The 21938-nt window shown below is 39.0% G+C and overlaps 1 protein-coding gene across 1 annotated transcript in view; it reads right to left on the bottom strand.

Annotated features, from left to right (window-relative positions):
* The window catches only part of LOC133642462 (histone acetyltransferase KAT7-like), a 41592-nt gene extending 19947 nt beyond the window's left edge, over positions 1-21645 (bottom strand). Inside the window, exons 1-3 of the mRNA XM_062036654.1 lie at positions 21468-21645; positions 20299-20443; positions 13767-13946 (exon numbers count right to left, since the gene is read on the bottom strand). Of these exons, the coding sequence (XP_061892638.1) occupies positions 13767-13946; positions 20299-20443; positions 21468-21482 (340 nt within the window). The 5' untranslated portion in view covers positions 21483-21645. The remainder of the gene's footprint in view (positions 1-13766; positions 13947-20298; positions 20444-21467) is intronic.
* Between the last annotated feature and the right edge of the window lie 293 nt (positions 21646-21938).

Raw genomic sequence — 21938 nt, forward strand, 5'->3', positions numbered from 1 at the left:
ACAATGATTTGCACATCCTTTTCAACCCATATTCAATTAAATGCACTACAAAGACAAGATATTTGATGTTCAAACCCTTAAAAAATTTTTTTTGCAAATAATAATTTACTTAGAATTTCATGGCTGCAACACGTGCCAAAGTAGTTGGGAAAGGGCATGTTCACCACTGTGTTACATGGCCTTTCCTTTTAACAACACTCAGTAAACGTTTGGGAACTGAGGAGACACATTTTTTAATCTTTTCAGGTGGAATTCTTTCCCATTCTTGCTTGATGTACAGCTTAAGTTGTTCAACAGTCCGGGGGTCTCCGTTGTGGTATTTTAGGCTTCTTAATGCGTCACACATTTTCAATGGGAGACAGGGCTGGACTACAGGCAGGCCAGTCTAGTACCCGCACTCTTTTACTATGAAGCCACGTTGATGTAACACTTGGCTTGGCATTGTCTTGCTGAAATAAGCAGGGGCGTCCATGATAACGTTGCTTGGATGGCAACATACTGTAATTTCCGGACTATAAGCCGCTACTTTTTCCCCTCGTTCTGGTCCCTGCGGCTTATACAAGGGTGCGGCTTATTTACGGCCTGTTCTTCTCCGACACCGACAAAGAGGATTTTGGTGGTTTTAGTACGCAGGAGGAAGACGATGACACAATGATTAAAGACTGACTTTTCATATACCGGTAGGCTGGTTATTTTGATAACGTACAGGCGAGCACTTTGTATTACTTTGCACCGTTGTATTATTTGTACTCTGCACGAATGCTGTTCACCATGTCAAAGATGTGAAAGTTTGATTGAATGATTGAAAGATTTATTGTTAATAAATGGGACGCTTTGCGTTCCCAAACAGTCATCTCTGTCCCGACAATCCCCTCCGTGGTAGCAGGAACCCCTATATACTACGGTAATTACACATCAAAACCCTGCGGCTTATAGTCGGGTGCGGCTTATATGTGGAGCAATCTGTATTTTCCCCTAAATTTACCTGGTGCGGCTTAAAGTCAGGTGCGGCTTATAGTCCAGAAATTACGGTATGTTGCTCCAAAACCTGTATGTACCTTTCAGCATTAATGGCGCCTTCACAGATGTGTAAGTTACCCATGTCTTGGGCACTAATACACCCCCATACCATTACAGATGCTGGCTTTTCAACTTTGCGCCTATAACAATCCGGATGGTTCTTTTCCTCTTTGGTCCGGAGGACACGACGTCCACAGTTTCCAAAAACAATTTGAAATGTGGACTCGTCAGACCACAGAACACTTTTCCACTTTGTATCAGTCCATCTTAGATGAACTCAGGCCCAGCGAAGCCGACGGCATTTCTGGGTGTTGTTGATAAACGGTTTTCGCCTTGCATAGGAGAGTTTTAACTTGCACTTACAGATGTATCGACCAACTGTAGTTACTGACAGTGGGTTTCTGAAGTGTTCCTGAGCCCATGTGGTGATATCCTTTACACACTGATGTCGCTTGTTGATGCAGTACCGCCTGAGGGATCGAAGGCAACGGGCTTAGCTGCTTACGTGCAGTGATTTCTCCAGATTCTCTGAACCCTTTGATGATATTAAGGGCCGTAGATGGTGAAATCCCTAAATTCCTTGCAATAGCTGGTTGAGAAAGGTTTTTCTTAAACTGTTAAACAATTTGCTCACGCATTTGTTGACAAAGTGGTGACCCTCGCCCCATCCTTGTTTGTGAATGACTGAGCATTTCATGGAATCTACTTTTATACCCAATCATGGCACCCACCTGTTCCCAATTTGACTGTTCACCTGTGGGATGTTCCAAATAAGTTCTTGATGAGCATTCCTCAACTTTATCAGTATTTATTGCCACCTTTCCCAACTTCTTTGTCACGTGTTGCTGGCATCAAATTCTAAAGTTAATGATTATTTGCAACAAAAAAAAGTTTATCAGTTTGAACATCAAATATGTTGTCTTTGTAGCATATTCAACTGAATATGGGTTGAAAATGATTTGCAAATAATTGTATTCCGTTTATATTTACATCTAACACAAACTCATATGGAAACAGGGTTTGTAATTTGTTTTGAGAAGTTACTAGGGATACAAATTAAGTATCTTTCCTAATAACTGATTACGGTACTTGACAAGTACAACGGTACCTCGGTTTTCGTACACCCCACTTTTCCTCACAATTTCTTTGGGAGTTGATTTATACAGTTGCAAGAAAATGTATGTGAACCCTTTGGGATTACTTTGATTTCTGCATGAATTGGTGATAAAATGTCTTCTGCTTTTCATCAAAGTCACAACAATAGACAAACACCGTCTGATTAAACTGTTTACACAACATGCTGTAACTGTTTACACAACATGTAAACATTCACAGTGCAGGGTGGAAAAAGTATGTGAACCCTTGGATTTAATAACTGGTTGACCCTCCTTTGGCAGCAATAACCTCAACCAAACATTTCCTGTAGTTGCAGATAAAACCTGCACAACAGTCAGGTGGAATTTTGGACCATTGCTCTTCACAAAACTGTTTCAGTTCAATAATATTCTTGGGATATCTGGTGTGAATCGCTCTCTTGAGGTCATGCCACAGCATCTCAATCGGCTCAGGGGCCGCATTGAGGAAAATCTATTTCCAAGCGGGGCGGACTGGTAAAATCATGGCATAATATTTTAAAATAAACACAACTTCAAAATTATTTTGTTTTACTTCAGCCAAAAATAAAACAAGCACATTCTGGAAATGTACATATTACAAATAATCCTCTTGGCAAAACACTTCAAGTTAGTTGAAAGATTCTGAGGAGCAGTTCAAAACATTATGAAGAACACAATGAACTTAGACTTTGTCTCAGTGTTTTTACAAAGCCATTACACTTTAAGCACTTCCTGTTCAGCATTCTCGTGTTGGCAGTATATTAAAGATGTGTTTGGAAAAGCAACCGAGTGTTTCCTCAAACCGCCGCATTGGTGACATCCACAACTGCCACAACACATTCATGTATATCATTCAAACATTACTATTATAATTAGAGATGTCCGATAATGGCTTTTTTGCCGATATCCGATATTCCGATATTGTCCAACTCTTAATTACCGATACCGATATCAACCGATACCGATATATACAGTCGTGGAATTAACACATTATTATGCCTAATTTTGTTGTGATGCCCCGCTGGATGCATTAAACAATGTAACAAGGTTTTCCAAAATAAATCAACTCAAGTTATGCAAAAAAATGCCAACATGGCACTGCCATATTTATTATTGAAGTCACAAAGTGCATTATTTTTTTTAACATGCCTCAAAACAGCAGCTTGTAATTTGGGACATGTTCTCCCTGAGAGATCATGAGGAGGTTGAGGTGGGTGGGGTTTTTTGGAGGGCGGGGTTTGGGGGGTAGCAGGGTTGTATAGTATAGCATCCCGGAAGAGTTAGTGCTGCAAGGGGTTCTGGGTATTTGTTCTGTTGTGTTTATGTTGTGTTATGGTGCGGATGTTCTCCCGAAATGTGTTTGTCATTCTTGTTTGGTGTGGGTTCACAGTGTGGCGCATATTTGTAACAGTGTTAAAGTTGTTTATACGGTCACCCTCAGTGTGACCTGTATGGCTGTTGAACAAGTATGCCTTGCATCCACTTGTGTGTGTGAAAAGCAGTATATATTATGTGACTGGGCCGGCACGCAAAGGCAGCGCCTTTAAGGTTTATTGGCGCTCAATACTGCTCCCTACGTCCGTGTGTACACAGCGGCGTTTTAAGAAGTCATGAATTTTACTTTTTGAAACCGATACCGATCATTTTGAAACCGATACCGATAATTTCCGATATTACATTTTAAAGCATTTATCGGCCGATAATATCGGCAGTCTGATATTATCGGACATCTCTAATTATAATAGAATCAAAACAATTGTCAAAATGACACCATAATAGCCTAATTACAGGTAACATAACTACTAATGTAACCAATATGAACGTAGTAGATTTAAGCAGAAAAAAAAATAGAACAAATGTACAAACACACATTTTTAAAATGGAGTTCAGAGTGGACATCGCGCGTCAACCAGTTGCGAGCGCTGCACAGAACGGATGATGGTCATGTTGACTAAGTCTTGGCATCTTACCGTTTCGTTATTTTATCTGTTGAGTGGATAATTTACAATAAAAAAAGGTATTGTGCGTCGCTACAGCATTAGTCTGCCGCCAGCCACAACAGGAGCAGCTGTCTGCTTGCACCTACACTGAATGGAGCAGCGGCAGCCAAACCATGAGGACGCTTAAAGTAAGCTGACAGGTCATCTTAAATAATGTGATGTGTTATGTGGGTACACAAAAATTGCTATAGCGCCATCCAGTGGACACATTTAGAACAGCAGTTTATTTTCATTAAAAAAAATATAAGTATACTTAGCCAATTAATTTTGCAAGCCATGGGCCCGATTAAGCCTGTTTGCGGGCCTGGTACGGCCCAGGGGCCGTACGTTTGACACCCCAGTTCTACAGTGTATTATTTAAAAAGTTGCAGCTATCTTTATGCTGAGTCATTCATGCCAGTTACAAAAAAGGTCATATGTGCCATTTTTGTCTTGTTTAAAATCAGGAACACGCTGTGATCACACAAAGAACGAAAGGACAGCACTCTGTAATGAATACATGACTTCCCTTCTCACCATTTTGTTGTCGTTCCTCATTTTCAGCTTTGTCCTCTTATTCTACCATTGCCTTATTATTTTGAATCTCCCAGTCTGTCCTTCCTTCGTCTATGACCATGATGCCGTTCCCCTAATTTAATCATTGTTTGCTTTGTTGCCCGTCTGGTTTAGAAAAAAGCATGCTTTTTCCACAAAATACATTCAGATCATTTTCTAGTTTCAGATGTAAGAAATACATCAAAACACAAAACAAATTATAACATTGAACTGTGTTACGAATGCATAATGCAGGGGTGTCAAAGTCAAATGGACGGAGGGCCAAATAAAAAATTTAGCTACAAGCCGAGGGCCGGACTGTTCGAATGTTCATTGAAAAATTTTTAAATGACGCATATAGTCTAGTGAACCTAATTGAACCTACTGAAAACCTAACAAATATATTCCAATATGATCAGATAAATAAAGCAATATTTTCTTATGGCTCTGTCAGTAATCTTTAATTTTCAACAGACACAAAAGACAAATTTCCTTTATATAAAAATCCCCATAACATGAACATTAAATGAAAGAAACCGGTATTCAAGGCACCATCAGTAGCCTATATTTTCTATTTTAGCAAAAGTGGGCTAAATTTACTTCAAAGAAAAAAACAATAATAGCAATTTTCTATCATCCACTCAACTGAAATATTTTTAAAATATAATTAAATTGAAATACAATAAAATAAAGTGCAAAAATCTATAAATCAAAAACAACACTTTGTTTAAGGAGAAGTAACATGCAGTGAAAACAAATATTAAACTTTAACTTTTAAACTTGAATTGAGTAAAAACTCTAAATATGTGATTGCACAGTAATGTTCACATTAAACCCCCCTCCTCCCTCCGTGGGAGGGAGGCGAGTTGGGTGCCCGAAACCCCCCGCTGGTTTCGGCCCGCCCCTTGGCGCGCGTGGCACGGCGGGCTCCGCGACCCGACGGCTGGCCCTCGTGGCTTGACGGCGGGCGCGTCCCGACGGGCCGCACGTAGGGGTCAAACGCAGAAGTCTCAGGGCCTCGTGGTGAGGGGGTGGCCTGCGGGTTTCGGCCCGCTTGACCCCCCCGCTCCGCTTGGCGCGCGCGGCACATGACGGGTTCCGCCACCGACGCTCGGGCTGCAGCCCGACGGTGGTGCGGGCCCGGCGGTGACGCGCGGTTTGGGGAAACAAAGCAGAAGTCTCAGGGCCTCGGGGCCGGGTTTCGGCCCGCCCCCTTGGCGCGCGTGGCACGGCGGGCTCCGCGACTGACGGCCGGGCTGCAGCCCTTCGGCCGGCAGGCGCGTCCCGGCGGGCCGCTCGCCCCCTTTCGGAACCTTGGACCGGCATCCGCTTGGTGCGTGTAAAGGATCTGCGGTCTGCGGGCCGGTTCTAATAATAAATCAAGATCATCCCAAGGGCCGTAAAAAACCTTCTCGCGGGCCGGATATGGCCCGCGGGCCTTGACTCTGACATATGTGGCATAATGCATTGTTTTTTTTCTGATAAAATTTCATTTTCATTTCATGATAAAATACAGGGCAGAAACCTGCGAAAGCAGCACCAAGTTCAGCCTACCCTGATTTTGCAATCCTTCATAAACTAGGTTAGATGGCTATAGATATTGTTTTTTCTGCATGTCGCCAATACGTTTGCAGAAGGTGTCCAAAAAACGGGCCGCGGGCCAAGTGCAGGACACCAGCCTCTTCAATTCGACCTGCGAGACGCCATGAGTTCAGAGCATCGCACCGTACTTTCTAATTAATCTTAAATACCCGGCAGTCTCTGAATGTTACATATTTTCTACCAACTTGTGGACAATGTAAGTAAATCAGATCGATGACCCTTGAAAGTACTTTGTAATAGTAGCACTGCAATCCAAACAACCTTCCCAAGTCATGGCGCAAAAACAAAAAAATTAAAATGCAAATAACAAAGGTCAAAAAACATGGTCACACATAAGAAAACCCGTTCACTGAACTTTGTGGATATTATAAAAAACGTCCAAAAAAACATGAAAGAATTCAAAATTACATTCATTTAAATCCATTAGAGTGCATGGGAAAAATGTAAAACACTCACTACACACTTATCCATGTTTGGCACATTTTAGCTCCTTGATATTTCTGATTGCTTTCAAAACTTTAAGAAGGTCGGCACAGAAGTAAACAAGGTCAAACCTTAACATACTCTTAATATTCAATTAAATTAAATATGTATCCATTATAATAACTATATATCCATCATATTAATTTAATGTGTACACACACACACATATATACTTATACATAAACATACATATACATATACATATATATGTATATGTATATGTTTCAAAAAGTTTGGACAACCCTGTTCTACACCATGACTTTCTACAGCCAGTTTAATGTCTTAAGTATGACATCATTATTCTTGATAATCAGACAATAAATGCAGAGAAATGTCACACGGGGAGTTGCACAGCGCTCTGGCACTCTGTGAAGGCTGGCTGTTGCTTATCGCTACCGTCCTGCTACAGACAAAAAGTGCAACACCAGCGTGTTTGAAACATTTTTACTTTGTTACAGCAACGTCAGCAACAATTGGCGGCCCTTATGTCAGCTAGAGTCAAGTGAAATTAAGTGTTTTCTTTTCATGCTGTGCTGAATGAATGAATGAATCTGACTGACTGCCATGATAGAAGATTATATCAGGGTTCGTGCACCTTTTCCATGGCCAAATTCAAACACTTTTTAAGGACTTTCAACATCAATTTTCTAGTTTATCCAGTACCCTTCAAAAGGCGAAAACCAGTGTGAATCAATCCATAGCCTTGTTGTTTGAGGTCACCAAATGCTGTCTGTAGGAAAAATACGGAAAATCTGCTACAACCTAAGCCTAACATTGAACCAGCAGTTATCACTAACTGAATGGGGCATAGAAAATGAAGCAGTGTTTCTGTAGACTATTCAATGTCATTGGTGTTTGCAAACGTTGTTTACTTGTTTGTTTGTATCATCATCATTCATATATACAACATTCCTTTCAAGAAATAACATTAATTATTATTGTTTACTTGTTTGTTTGTATCATAATTCATGTAGACATCATTCCTTACAAGAAATAACATTATTGTTTACTTGTTTGTTTGTATAATAATTAGAGATGTCCGATAATATCGGCCGGCCGATATTATCGGCCGATAAATGCTTTAAAATGTAATATCGGAAATTATCGGTATCGTTTTTTTTTTATTATCGGTATCGGGTTTTTTGGGGTTTTTTTTATTTTTATTTATTTTTTATTAAATCAACATAAAAAACACAAGATACACTTACAATTAGTGCACCAACCCAAAAAACCTCCCTCCCCCATTTACACTCATTCACACAAAAGGGTTGTTTCCTTCTGTTATTAATATTGTGGTTCCTACATTATATATCAATATATATCAATACAGTCTGCAAGGGATACAGTCTGTAAGCACACATGATTGTGCGTGCTGCTGGTCCACTAATAGTACTAACCTTTAACAGTTAATTTTACAAATATTCATTAATTACTAGTTTCTATGTAACTGATTTTATATTGTTTTACTTTCTTTTTTATTCAAGAAAATGTTTTTAATTTATTTATCTTATTTTATTGTATTAATTTTTTTTAAAAAAGGACCTTATCTTCACCATACCTGGTTGTCCAAATTAGGCATAATAATGTGTTAATTCCACGACTGTATATATCAGTATCGGTATCGGTTGATATCGGTATCGGTAATTAAAGAGTTGGACAATATCGGAATATCGGATATCGGCAAAAAGCCATTATCGGACATCCCTAATAATAATTCATGCATACATCATGTTCATTAAACGACAACCTCCCGGCATGATGGACCGATGCACCACTGTCCTCTTAGGGGCGACACCTAATGTAAGGGCTCGTGCAAAGCCAACAGAGCAAGCAAGCGTGTAGCCTTTCATTTTTAAGGAAACTTATTTTATTTTTTTCCATTTTATAATTAGCCTATTGAGTCAGACTGCCGAGAAATATGATGAACATTTCCAAGCATTTACAAGCACTTCACCCAAAATTCAACATTAACACAACATTAAAATCCAAGCATTTTCAAGGTTTTTAAGCACCCGTGCGAACCCGGTTACCGTATATAAGTCGCACTGGAGTACAAGTCGCATTTTGGGGGGAAATTTATTTGATAAAACCCAACACCAAGAATAGACATTTGAAAGGCAATTTAAAATAAATAAAGAATAGTGAACAATAGGCTGAATAAGTGTACGTTATATGAGGCATAAATAACCAACTGAGAACGTGCCTGGTATGTTAACGTAACATATTATGGTAAGAGTCATTCAAATAACTATAACATATAGAACATGCTATACGTTTACCAAACAATCTGTCACTCCTAATCACTAAATCCCATGAAATCTTATACGTCTAGTCTCTTACGTGAATGAGCTAAATAATATTATTTGATATTTTACGGTAATGTGTTAATAATTTCACACATAAGTCGCTCCTGAGTATAAGTCGCACCCCCGGCCAAACTATGAAAAAAACTGACTTATAGTCCGAAAAATACGGTATATAGCTAAGACCAAAAAATTCTCAAAACTGGACATTCAGACAAAACATAAGGTTATCACTTTTACCAAAATAAGCTTTTCCTGAGGAAGATTAGGTGTATTACTAGTATACAATAAAGACCAACAGGTGCTTTTCCGTTTCAAACTAGAAATATTTCAGTGTTTCCCACAGGACTGTTTGTGGTCATGCGATATTGGGGTTGTTGGGGGTGGTAGTTAATGTTGATGTATAATTTGCATAGTTGGTCATGACACATAGATAGATAGATAGTACTTTATTGATTCCTTCAGGAGAGTTCCCTCAGGAAAATGTGTATGTAATTGTAACAAACGCTGTAAGAGAGAGGAATAACATTGCGGAAGCGATACAAATAGGCTTGAGGCGACATCCGATAAGTCAATTAACCAACGATAAATGAAAATTAAAGTTGGTAAGTTTTCCAGCATTGATAAATTGCCATGTGGATGCTTCAAGAGAATTCACGCTTTTCGTCGCTTTTCAGGGTTACACGCGTTTGTGTCATAGCGGGGTGAATTATCTTGTCCTCATTAAGTGTCTTTGACTCTTTGTGCTGCGATGTAGGGCCTCTGGCCAGCAGGCATCACACACTGCAACCAGTTAGCACGGAGCAGCTAACATGGACAAAATGATCACCACCGCACCAATGTGGGAATATTTCAGTTCAAACCTTTGGAACAAGATGAGCGTATCAACACAGAGAAGTGAATTTGCCGAATGTGCGCGAATACAACAAACCTGCACGCCCACTTGAAACACAACCACTCGACAGTCCACACTCACTTGGCGTTGGGTGAACAAGCCATGTCAATACAAACAAAACAGTGCAAAATGGTGTGCGCTCACAGAAAGTGTGGTTAAATACATCACCCAAGACATGCTGCCATTTGATAATCTTGTAAAACTAGCATTTTTTTAAAACTGCTGTCATATAATGTCGGTGTTCCTCACTCGGAATCTGCCAAACTTAATTTTATTTTGCATATGACCTGTTAATACATCTGTTTAAACTGTAGTGTTTGTATTGTTACTTTGCACTTTTGTTTAACAAGGTCCTAACTTGATTGTCAGTTAAAGGCCTACTGAAAGCCACTACTACCGACCCCGCCGTCTGATAGTTTATATATCAATGATGAAATCTTAACATTGCAACACACGCCAATACGGCCGGGTTAACTTATAAAGTGCAATTTTAAATTTCCCGCGAAACTTCCGGTTGAAAACGTCTATGTATGATGACGTATGCGCGTGACGTCAATCGTTGAAACGGAAGTATTCGGACCCCATTGGATCCAATACAAAAAGCTCTCTTTTCATCGCAAAATTCCACAGTATTCTGGACATCTGTGTTGGCGAATCTTTTGCAATTTGTTTAATGAACAATGAAGACTGCAAAGAAGAAAGCTGTAGGTGGGATCGGTGTATTAGCGGCGGACTACAGCAACACAACCAGGAGGACTTTGAGATGGGTAGCAGACGCGCTATCCGACGCTAGCCGCCGACCGCATCGGTGATCGGGTGAAGTCCTTCGTCGCTCCGTCGATCGCTGGAACGCAGGTGAGCACGGGTGTTGATGAGCAGATGAGGGCTGGCTGGCGTAGGTGGATAGCTAATGTTTTTAGCATAGCTCTGTCGAGGTTCCGTAGCTAAGTTAGCTTCAATGGCGTCGTTAGCAACAGCATTGTTAAGCTTCGCCAGGCTGGAAAGCATTAACCGTGTAGTTACAGGTTCATGGTTTAATAGTATTGTTGATTTTCTGTCTATCCTTCCAGTCAGGGGTTTATTTCTTTTGTTTCTATCTGCATTTAAGCCCGATGCTATCATGTTAGCTCCGTAGCTAAAGTGCTTCGCCGATGTATTGTCGTGGAGATAAAAGTCACTGTGAATGTCCATTTCGCGTTCTCGACTCTCATTTTCAAGAGGATATAGTATCCGAGGTGGTTTAAAATACAAATCCGTGAACCACAATAGAAAAAGGATAAAGTGTGGAATCCAATGAGCCCTTGTACTTAAGCTACGGTCAGAGCGAAAAAAGATACGTCCTGCACTGCACTCTAGTCCTTCACTCTCACGTTCCTCATCCACGAATCTTTCATCCTCGCTCAAATAATTGGGGTAATCGTCGCTTTCTCGGTCCGAATCGCTCTCGCTGCTGGTGTAAACAATGGGGAAATGTGAGGAGCCCTTCAACTTGCGACGTCACGCTACTTCCGGTACAGGCAAGGCTTTTTTTTTATCAGCGACCAAAAGTTGCAAATTTTATCGTCAATGTTCTCTACTAAATCCTTTCAGCAAAAATATGGCAATATCGCGGAATGATCAAGTATGACACATAGAATGGATCTGCTATCCCCGTTTAAATAAGAAAATGTCATTTCAGTAGGCCTTTAAACTGTAGTGTTTGTATTGTTACTTTGCACTTTTGTTTAACAAGGTCCTAACTTGATTGTCAGTTAAGGAATGTACAACTCTGCCTACATGTTCAATATTGAAGTGCAACTTTGTTTGTCAATACTTTATTTAGCTATTTTATTTATTGTTATGGTTGTGTATAAAACATGTTTTCAGTTATTTCACCTTTTTTTGTTAAGTACATAACTCCACATGTGTTCATTCATAGCTTTGATGTCTTCAGTGACAAACTACAATGTAAATAGACATGAAAATAAGGAAAACCCATTGAATGAGAAGGTGTGTCCAAACTTTTGGCCTGTACTGTATTTGTGGTGGGCAGCCACAAATGAATTCGTCTATGGGAAAGACTGTATTTCAAACAAACTTTTGGCCTGTACTCTATTTGTGGTGGGCCGCCACAAATGAATTAATCTATGGAAAAGACTGTATTTAAAAAACTATTTTTTTGTTTACCTCTTAATGGTTGGCCTTTTTCCGTCTCAAAAGACAATAGAGTCTGCGCAATGGATCGAAATGATTTAAAGGCATACTGAAACCCACTACTACCGACCACGCAGTCTGATAGTTTATATATCAATGATGAAATCTTAACATTGCAACACATGCCAATACGGCCGGGTTAACTTATAAAGTGCAATTTTAAATTTCCCGGGAAATATCCGGCTGAAACGTCTCGGTATGATGACGTATGCGCGTGACGTAGTCAGTTAAACGGAAGTATTGGTACCCCGTAGAATCCTATACAAAAAGCTCTGTTTTCATTTCATAATTCCACAGTATTTTGGACATCTGTGTTGGTGAATTTTTTGCAATTTGTTTAATGAACAATGAAGGCTGCAAAGAAGAAAGTTGTAGGTGGGATTGGTGTATTAGCAGCGGACTACAGCAACACAACCGGAGGACTTTGTTGGAGAGCAGACGCACGCGCTAGCCGGTGACCTCACCTTGACTTCCTACGTCTCCGGGCCGCCAACCGCATCTGTGATCGGGTGAAGTCCTTCGTCGCACCGTCGATCGCTGGAGCGCAGGTGAGCACGGGTGTTGATGAGCAGATGAAGGCTGGCTGGCGTAGGTGGAGAGCTAATGTTTTTAGCATAGCTCTGTCAGGTCCGGTTGCTAAGTTAGCTTCATTGGCGTCGTTAGCACAGCATTGTTAACCTTCGCCAGCCTGGAAAGCATTAACCGTGTATTTACATGTCCACGGTTTAATAGTATTGTTGATTTTCTATCTATTCTTCCAGTCAGGGGTTTATTTCTTTTGTTTCTATATGCAGTTAAAGCGCGATGCTATCACGTTAGCTCGTAGCTAAAGTGTTTCACCGATGTATTGTCGTGGAGATAAAAGTCACTGTGAATGTCCATTTCGCGTTCTCGACTCTCATTTTCAAGAGGATATAGTATCCGAGGTGGTTTAAAATACAAATCCGTGATCCACAATAGAAAAAGGAGAGAGTGTGGAATCCAATGAGCCAGCTTGTACCTAAGTTACGGTCAGAGCGAAAAAAGATATGTCTTGAACTGCACTCTAAAGTTTCTCATCCACAAATCTTTCATCCTCGCTCAAATTAATGGGGAAATCGTCGCTTTCTCGGTCTGAATCGCTCTCACTTCTGGCCGCCATCACTGTAAACAATAGGGAACTTTGCGGAAATGTTCAGCTGACTACATCACGCTCCTTCCGGTAGGGACAAGGCTTTTTTTTGTCAGATACCAAAAGTTGGGATCTTTAGCGTCGTTGTTTTATACTTAATCCTTTCAGCAAAAATATGGCAATATCGCGAAATGATCAAGTATGACACATAGAATAGATCTGCTATCCCTGTTTAAATAAAACAATTTCATTTCAGTAGGCCTTTAATTCAGTATAATTTTCATTTTCATAACATACAAATTACTACAAAGCTAACTGATTATTATGTAAATTGTGATTGCAGCGCCTGCTGTGGATGGATAGCCCAATCCTTGAGTGGCAGTTTTTGTTGCAATTGTTTACCTCTTAATAAGCACCCTGCATTAACAGTGATTAGAGCACGAAAACTCCAAAGGAAACACACGACTCATGACTGATCTCAACCAACGTTTACTAAGTTGTCACACTCACCATTAGGCTCCACATCTGAACCGGATGTCCTGCCCTGGCGGAGCGGGTACTTTTTGGCCGTGGTGTTTGTCGTGCCCTGCTGGCTGCGTGTGATTCTGCGCCCTGTGGAAAACACTGCTGCTTCCAAAACTTCTTCGGGGGCCACTGCTGCAGGAGAACTGCTTTGTACTATGGAGTTATCTAGAGCAGAGAAAAGTATTATATTTATATTGATCCCCTTTTTTAATCATCCACATGAGACAAAGACAAATCTGCCAAAGAAACTTAAAAATATTATCCAAACACACCACAATGATTACGCTTCTAGAACTCACGTTACCAAGACAAAAAATAGCGGAAAGAGTAATGAAGTGTAGTAAATACACTCCAATTTGGCAGCCATAGCAGAAAGAGGTCACCAGAGGGATGTTGAAATTGAGTTGTGTTGTGTAATATGACCAAAACATGCAGAGTAAATCTTAAGAAATATTTTTTAAATAAATTACGGTGGACATTAGTCATGAAAATGAATCATAAAAATAATTAACTGGCATTTTGAAAAATAAAATGCCTGAGTTACTATGTATTCAAATACAGTATCATCCCAGTGCGGCCACAAATTGGCGTTCACGTGCTGGTGGAGGTTCTTGTCTTCAAAGTCTGGAACGCCCCCTTACTAACTACTGCCCCCAGTTTCAAAATAAGATCTTCAGTCTGGACAGGATGCGTAGAACCAATGTAGAAATAACTAAGTAAGCCATATATAGAATGTTAGTCCTAGAAAGGAGTTGTCTAAGTTTAGAACCACTAGGGGTTCGGTGAGTCGGCCTCAGGGGTTCGGCGGAGGTCAAAACACACCCGACTCATCGTGTAAATACAAACTTCTCCCTATCGGCGTATTACGGATACGGCAACATCTGACTGATTTGCAGGTGTGTAATTTGTTGTGAGTTTATGCACTGTGTTGGTTTTGTTCTTTGAACACGGTGATGTTCATGCACGGTTCATTTTATGCACCAGTAAAAAAACATGGTAACACTTTAGTATGGGGAACATATTCACCATTAATTAGTTGCTTATAAACATGCAAATTAGTAACATATTGGCTCTTAACTAATCATTATTAAGTACTTATTATAGCCTTATTCGGCATGGCCTTATTATAACCCTAACCCTCTAACCCTGACCCTAACCCTAACCAAAAAACTCTAAATTAAGTCTTTATTACTTAGAATATGTTCTCCATACCAAAGTGTTACCAAAAACATATAACTTTGTCTTGAATTAAAAAAAAAAAAACATTTTATTTTTCACTAAAGAAGGGTTCGGTGAATGCGCATATGAAACTGGTGGGGTTCAGTACCTCCAACAAGGTTAAGAACCACTGGTTTAGAGCAAGGGAAAAGGGAAGGGCCATATTGCGGGGTTGCAATCACATGACCTAGAGGCACTTCCGGGTTTCAGGTTATGGTCTAGATCACAGGTGTCAAACTCAAGGCCCGGGGGGCAGATGTGGCCTGCCACTTAATTTTATTTGGCCCTCAAAAGCCTGGAAAGAATATGTATCAATAAAGTACTGTAACTTTTCTTACTAAATGTACTCCTTCTTTCTATTTTGGGAGAAAAAAAAAAAGTACTCCATGTAATCGCAACTTAAATATTGTCTAATTATGCAAAAATGTATTATCAAACATTCAAACCGTTTTTTAAATAGAAATAAATACTAATAATAATAATTTCAAAGCAACTTATGCATCAAATTGTGCAATAGGTTTCATGGTAAAATTGTGAAATGCACTGTGGTTTTTACAGCATTTTTCTCGTAATGAAATAAAAAACTGTACTTTTTTTTACTGTGTGGTGCTGTTCTGGCATTTACAGTAATACACCAAAAAATCTACAGTTGTTGATTTGCAGTAAAAAAAAATAAAACAATTGTCAGCTCAGGTGCCAAAATTTTACTATTAAATTGCTTCTTTTTTATTTACAGTAAAAAACAAATGTAAATTTTACAGTAAAATTCTGGCAACTGAGCTGCCTTTTTTTTTTTTTACTATAAAAACAGCAGTACTGTTTTTCCATTTACAGTAATATACACTACATTTTGAGGTGAAATTATAGCAACTTACCATTTTTTTTTACATTTTAGTTTTTAAAAAATCTACTAATAAAATTCATAAAAAATGTTTGTAATAATAGTATTCACTGTTAAAAGCGGCTCTCTGGGCCAAATGTAACTGCGATGTGGTCCTCAGTGAAGATCTAGAGCTAGAGTCCCATTAGGCCCTGTTGTTCTGCAATGTTTGCTAGCGAAATCAAGGTTCAGTATATACTAGGGGTGTGGGAAAAAAATCGATTCGAATTCAAATCGCCATTCTCACGTTGTACGATTCAGTATCAATTCTCATTTTTCAAAAATGTATTTTTATTTTTTTTGTTTTATTAATCAATCCAACAAAACAATACACAGCAATACCATAACAATGCAATCCAGTTCCAAAACCAAACCCGACCCAGCAACACTCAGAACAGCAATAAACAGAGCAATTGAGAGGAGACACAAACACGACACAGAACAATCCAAAAGTAGTGAAACAAAAATGAATATTATCAACAACAGTATCAATATTAGTTACAATTTCAACATAGCAGTGATTAAAAATCCCTCATTGACATTACCATTAGACATTTATAAAAAAAATAAAAATGAACAATAGTGTCACAGTGGCTTACACTTGCATCGCATCTCATAAGCTTGACAACACACTGTGTCCAATATTTTCCACAAAGATAAAATAAGTCATATTTTTGGTTCATTTAATAGTTAAAATTAAAAATCTACTACTCTGCTTGCATGTCAGCAGACTGGGGTAGATCCTATGTATTGAATGAATAGAGAATTGTTTTGAATCGGAAAAATATCGTTTTTGAATCGAGAATCGCGTTGAATCGAAAAAAACTGATTTATAATCGAATCGTGACCCCAAGAATTGATATTGAATCGAATCGTGGGACACCCAAAGATTCGCAGCCCTAGAATATACTGTTGAGCCTATGTGAGATGTATTGAGTTTATTAATACTATTAAGGATATTTTCTTGATGCTAACACCAAAAACATTGCAATGTGATCATTCGTGGTGAAAAAAAGTACCTGGCTTTTCTGCGCAACAACTAAGCTTTTAGTGACTGTTATGAAAATCGACAACGGAAATACGGTAGATTGGAACAACAATAACAATATTTATTATTAGAACTTAACATGTTAGTTTATTTGCACAACCAGGTCTTTGTAGTTATTTTAGGCATGGCAATAACAAAAAACTAACTAATGCGACCTATTGTTCTTTTTTATGTTTAGTTCTGCTCTCAAACACTACTAATATAGTAGAGGAAAAACTAAAAGTTTCTCAAACAAATCAAATGTTCAAACAAACATTTTACAAATTGATCTCTGCAGACAAAAGCGGTCTGATTGTATTCCACAAGATTATGAAAGTGACATTTATAAGAGCCATTTCCTTCAACGCACTCTTTTTTTGCCTAACTCTATTACCTTTATGAAGGACTTCTTTCGGGACTACATGAAAGTTCTTTCCTATCTCTCTACTTGAACGATTGGAACACCCAATTTTCTGCTCAAACTCTACACCCAGTCTCACTTGTATTAATGCTACGCTCAAGCTGCTTGACCATCGTGTGAATTAAGTTGCCAAGAAGACAAAAGGCGTGACATCCTATGCAAACCAGCAATAGACAAAGTGTGGCGTTACTTGGCCTACTTTTATTTTGAAGGCCGCAATGTGGCTACAGGATCTGGCTACGATAAACCAGATGTGTTATATGGGACTTACGTTAAGCAAGACAAAGACTTGCATTGTAGAACAAGCATGTACATTCAAAATACGACAAAAGAAGAAATAAAAAATATCCTGCGTATTGACATAATCTCTCATCAAATGTTTTCTCTGCACGACAAAATAAAAGTGCCAATATGGAAGTAGAAATGACATCATATCTGTTAAAACTTGAAAACAAATTTTGCAATTGGTCAATTTGCCTGGGGCCAAGCTGGACCCCTCTCAAGGATTCCAGCATAACAGTGTTTTTTTTTTAAATATGGTTGTTTTGTTTTGGCACAGTGCTGGCAGTTTTTGAAGTAAAAAATGCAGCGCTTAGTTTAATAATGATAACTTAGATTTATCTCCCGTAGCACCTTTTAAGGAACCCAAGGACACAATTGTAAAACAGTGGTTCTCAAATAGAGTTATTTGTACACCAGGGAGCACTTGAAATTAAAAAAAATATCTACTTCATATAGTGTGGGAAAAAGTATGTATTAGATTCTCATATTATATTCCCATATGAACTGATGATATGATATTAGTTTACAGCTTTACAAAGATATGAAGAGATGCAGTAAAGAACTTTTATAGTTTTATGTAACCTCAAAAACAGAAAAAATACATTATACATACTGTATATATGTAAAGTATGCATTTTTTTTTCCAAATGTTTGAAGCCATATCGCTAAAAATAAGCATTGTTATCAGCTAATTTCCTGACAGACTGGACTCCGACTTCATCGAATAAATAAACAACTAATTAACTTAACAATACGAGTTTACAATTCAATAATTGTACCCACTACTGTACCTACGTCTACAATCCCTTCTCAAGGAGTCATCTTTTTACCTGTCTGGGATTTTTTTAGTTTTTCCTTGTTGTGAAGCCCTTTAAGACATTCGTCAAGCGGTAAAAAATGGATGGATGACAGATTTTTGGACAACCTGTTTGTGTTTTCCTCTTTTTAAGTACAAACCCCGTTTCCATATGAGTTGGGAAATTGTGTTAGATGCAAATATAAACGGAATACAATGATTTGTAAATCATTTTCAACCCATATTCAATTGAATGCACTAAAGTGACAAGATTTTTTTTTGCAAATAATAATTAACTTAGAATTTCATGGCTGCAAAACGTGCCAAAGTAGTTGGGAAAGGTCATGTTCACCACTGTGTTACATCACCTTTTCTTTTAACAACACTCAATAAACGATTGGGAACTGAGGAAACTAATTGTTGAAGCTTTGAAAGTGGAATTCTTTACCATTCTTGTTTTATGTAGCGCTTCAGTCGTTCAACAGTCCGGGGTTTCCGCTGTCGTATTTTACGCTTCAGAATGCGCCACACATTTTCGATGGGAGACAGGTCTGGACTGCAGACGGGCCAGGAAAGTACCCGCACTCTTTTTTTACGAAGCCATGCTGTTGTAACACGTGCTGAATGTGGCTTGGCATTGTCTTGCTGAAATAAGCAGGGGCGTCCATGAAAAAGACGGCGCTTAGATGGCAGCATATGTTGTTCCAAATCCTGTATGTACCTTTCAGCATTAATGGTGCCTTCACAGATGTGTAAGTTACCCATGCCTTGGGCACTAATACACCCCCATACCATCACAGATGCTGGCTTTTCAACTTTGCGTCTATAACAGTCTGGATGGTTCGCTTCCCCTTTGGTCCGGATGACACGATGTCGAATATTTCCAAAAACAATTTGAAATGTGGACTCGTCAGACCACAGAACACTTTTCCACTTTGCATCAGTCCATCTTCGATGATATCGGGCCCAGAGAAGCCGGCGGCGTTTCCGGATGTTGTTGATAAATGGCTTTCGCTTTGCATAGTAGAGCTTTAAGGCACTTACAGATGTAGCGACCAACTGTATTTAGTGACAGTGGTTTTCTGAAGTGTTCCTGAGCCCATGTGGTGATATCCTTTAGAGATTGATGTCGCTTGTTGACACAGTGCCGTCTGAGGGATCGAAGGTCACGGTCATTCAATGTTGGTTTCCGGCCATGCCGCTTACGTGGAGTGATTTCTCCAGATTCTCTGAACCTTTTGATGATATTACGGACCGTAGATGTTGAAATCCCTAAATTTCTTGCAATTGCACTTTGAGAAATGTTGTTCTTAAACTGTTTGACTATTTGCTCACGCAGTTGTGGACAAAGGGGTGTACCTCGCCCCATCCTTTCTTGTGAAAGTCAGAGCATTTTTTGGGAAGCTGTTTTTGTACCCAATCATGGCACCCACCTGTTCCCAATTAGCCTGCACACCTGTGGGATGTTCCAAATAAGTGTTTGATGAGCATTCCTCAACTTTATCAGTATTTATTGCCACCTTTCCCAACTTCTTTGTCACGTGTTGCTGGCATCAAATTCTAAAGTTAATGATTATTTGCAAAAAAAAAAAAGTTTATCAGTTTGAACATCAAATATGTTGTCTTTGTAGCATATGCAACTGAATATGGGTTGAAAATGATTTGCAAATCATTGTATTCCGTTTATATTTACATCTAACACAATTTCCCAACTCATATGGAAACGGGGTTTGTACAAGCTTTGGCACCGTTTACGCATCGGAACTGTATCACACGTACCTAATTGGAACCGATGTCGAATAATATAAACACAAAACGAAACCATACCCTGGGCCTGACACTTTTGGTGATGTTTTTTTTCTCCATATAGACAGAAACATTTTTCAAAGTTACCTTGAGTGCTTTGGCTGAGACGTACGGACGTTCGAGTCAGGCGCGCGTTCTTACGTTGCTGTGTGTTTCTGACTGTTTCGGTTGGCTCAAGATCGGCAGAGAAATCGGAGTCCTCCGTCCCATCTGAACTGCTGCCTGTGGTTCTCTGCAAAAACAACAACAACAGTAATAATGAATCCCTAGTCAAACGTAAGAAAAGTAACTTGGAACGGATTTCAATGTGTTTTCTTTTTTTTTTTCTCTTCTCTTTACCATGGGATAATCCATCATAGACCCCATCCTGGGGAAGGAGCATTATCTCCCTTCTAATACTGGTATATGAAGTATTATTATTTTTATTATTATAAATTATTAACTATGATATGTACATCAGATTTTGACTATAATAGCACCAAGCATTTATTTAATTTAATTAGACTTCACCACGGCAAATAACTCAAACTACGGTAATAAATACTAGCTTTTTAGTGACACCTCTTTGAGTTAATCAAGCCAAGCAAGTGTACGGTACCTGATATTGTATTCCGTTATTTGGAAAAAATGCAAACATTGATTTAAAGCCTGATCAAATGTTCATGATAGACAAATGACAAACGAGACGTCACTCTTTAACAATGCACGTCATTCAAAACTTACAGCAAGAAAGCTGAGCACCTAATTTGCATACAGCCAATAAGATATGCGGAGAGGCGGGGCTGTCTGACGTCGAACCAATGAAAACAACGCTGAACAAAATTTCGACCAATCACTGGCGTTGTTTTGGTACAGACACAACGCACCAGCCTCAAAACCAACGTAAAGTTGTCGTATTCATGGCAGTGGAGGTTATTATCATAAACGCATTTCCCCCGATGGGTAGATTACTCTTTTGAAAATCAAATAAGCAGTTTTTAATCTAATCTCAGTGTCACCTAAAACTGAAAGGCAAAGCATTTAGACAACTCAACAATACACATTTGCTACCAAAACGACGACTCCTCGGAATTACCCCCTGTTGATACAAAACGTGCACCTAAAAACACAATAATGTCTAAATGTATTGTATTTAATTTTGCTAAGTCATTCTATTTGTCTTAACGTTACATCACATCTTAAGCTATGACGTTATGTTATGCTCCAGCTACACAGTCTGCTCTCAAAGCTGATTTGTAGCAAACATATGCTCCTACCTTTCTGCGGGGCATGTTCACATATGTGACGTGTCGTATCGGACAGATTATCAATCTGTGTATTGGGAGTAATGTATCCCAGATTCCATCAATATTATTCACACAAATATGATCGTTTCAATGTGAGCACAATTAGCTGGAAACCGCGCATCAGTTCCGCTTTTGCTCCTACCGCGCATGCTCAGTCCGTTGACAAAATGCTGCCGTGTGGAAAAAGACACAACTTTCATGTGTTTAAAATATTATATTATTGTCCTGACTAAAAGCTCAGAAATATTATTTTCATTTAGCATTAATTAATTGTCACCGTGGTATGTGTTCTATATCCAGCTCCAAATATCCATGTTTGCTGCTTACCATGGGGTTAGGGTTAAAAACACAGACAAATACATTTGGTTATAGGATACAGGATTAGGATATTAATGACAAAATGTATCTAATTAAAACCTTGGAACTGTACACTGGTAAATT

This window comes from Entelurus aequoreus, linkage group LG25 (assembly GCF_033978785.1).
Source record: "Entelurus aequoreus isolate RoL-2023_Sb linkage group LG25, RoL_Eaeq_v1.1, whole genome shotgun sequence".
NCBI lineage: Eukaryota > Metazoa > Chordata > Actinopteri > Syngnathiformes > Syngnathidae > Entelurus > Entelurus aequoreus.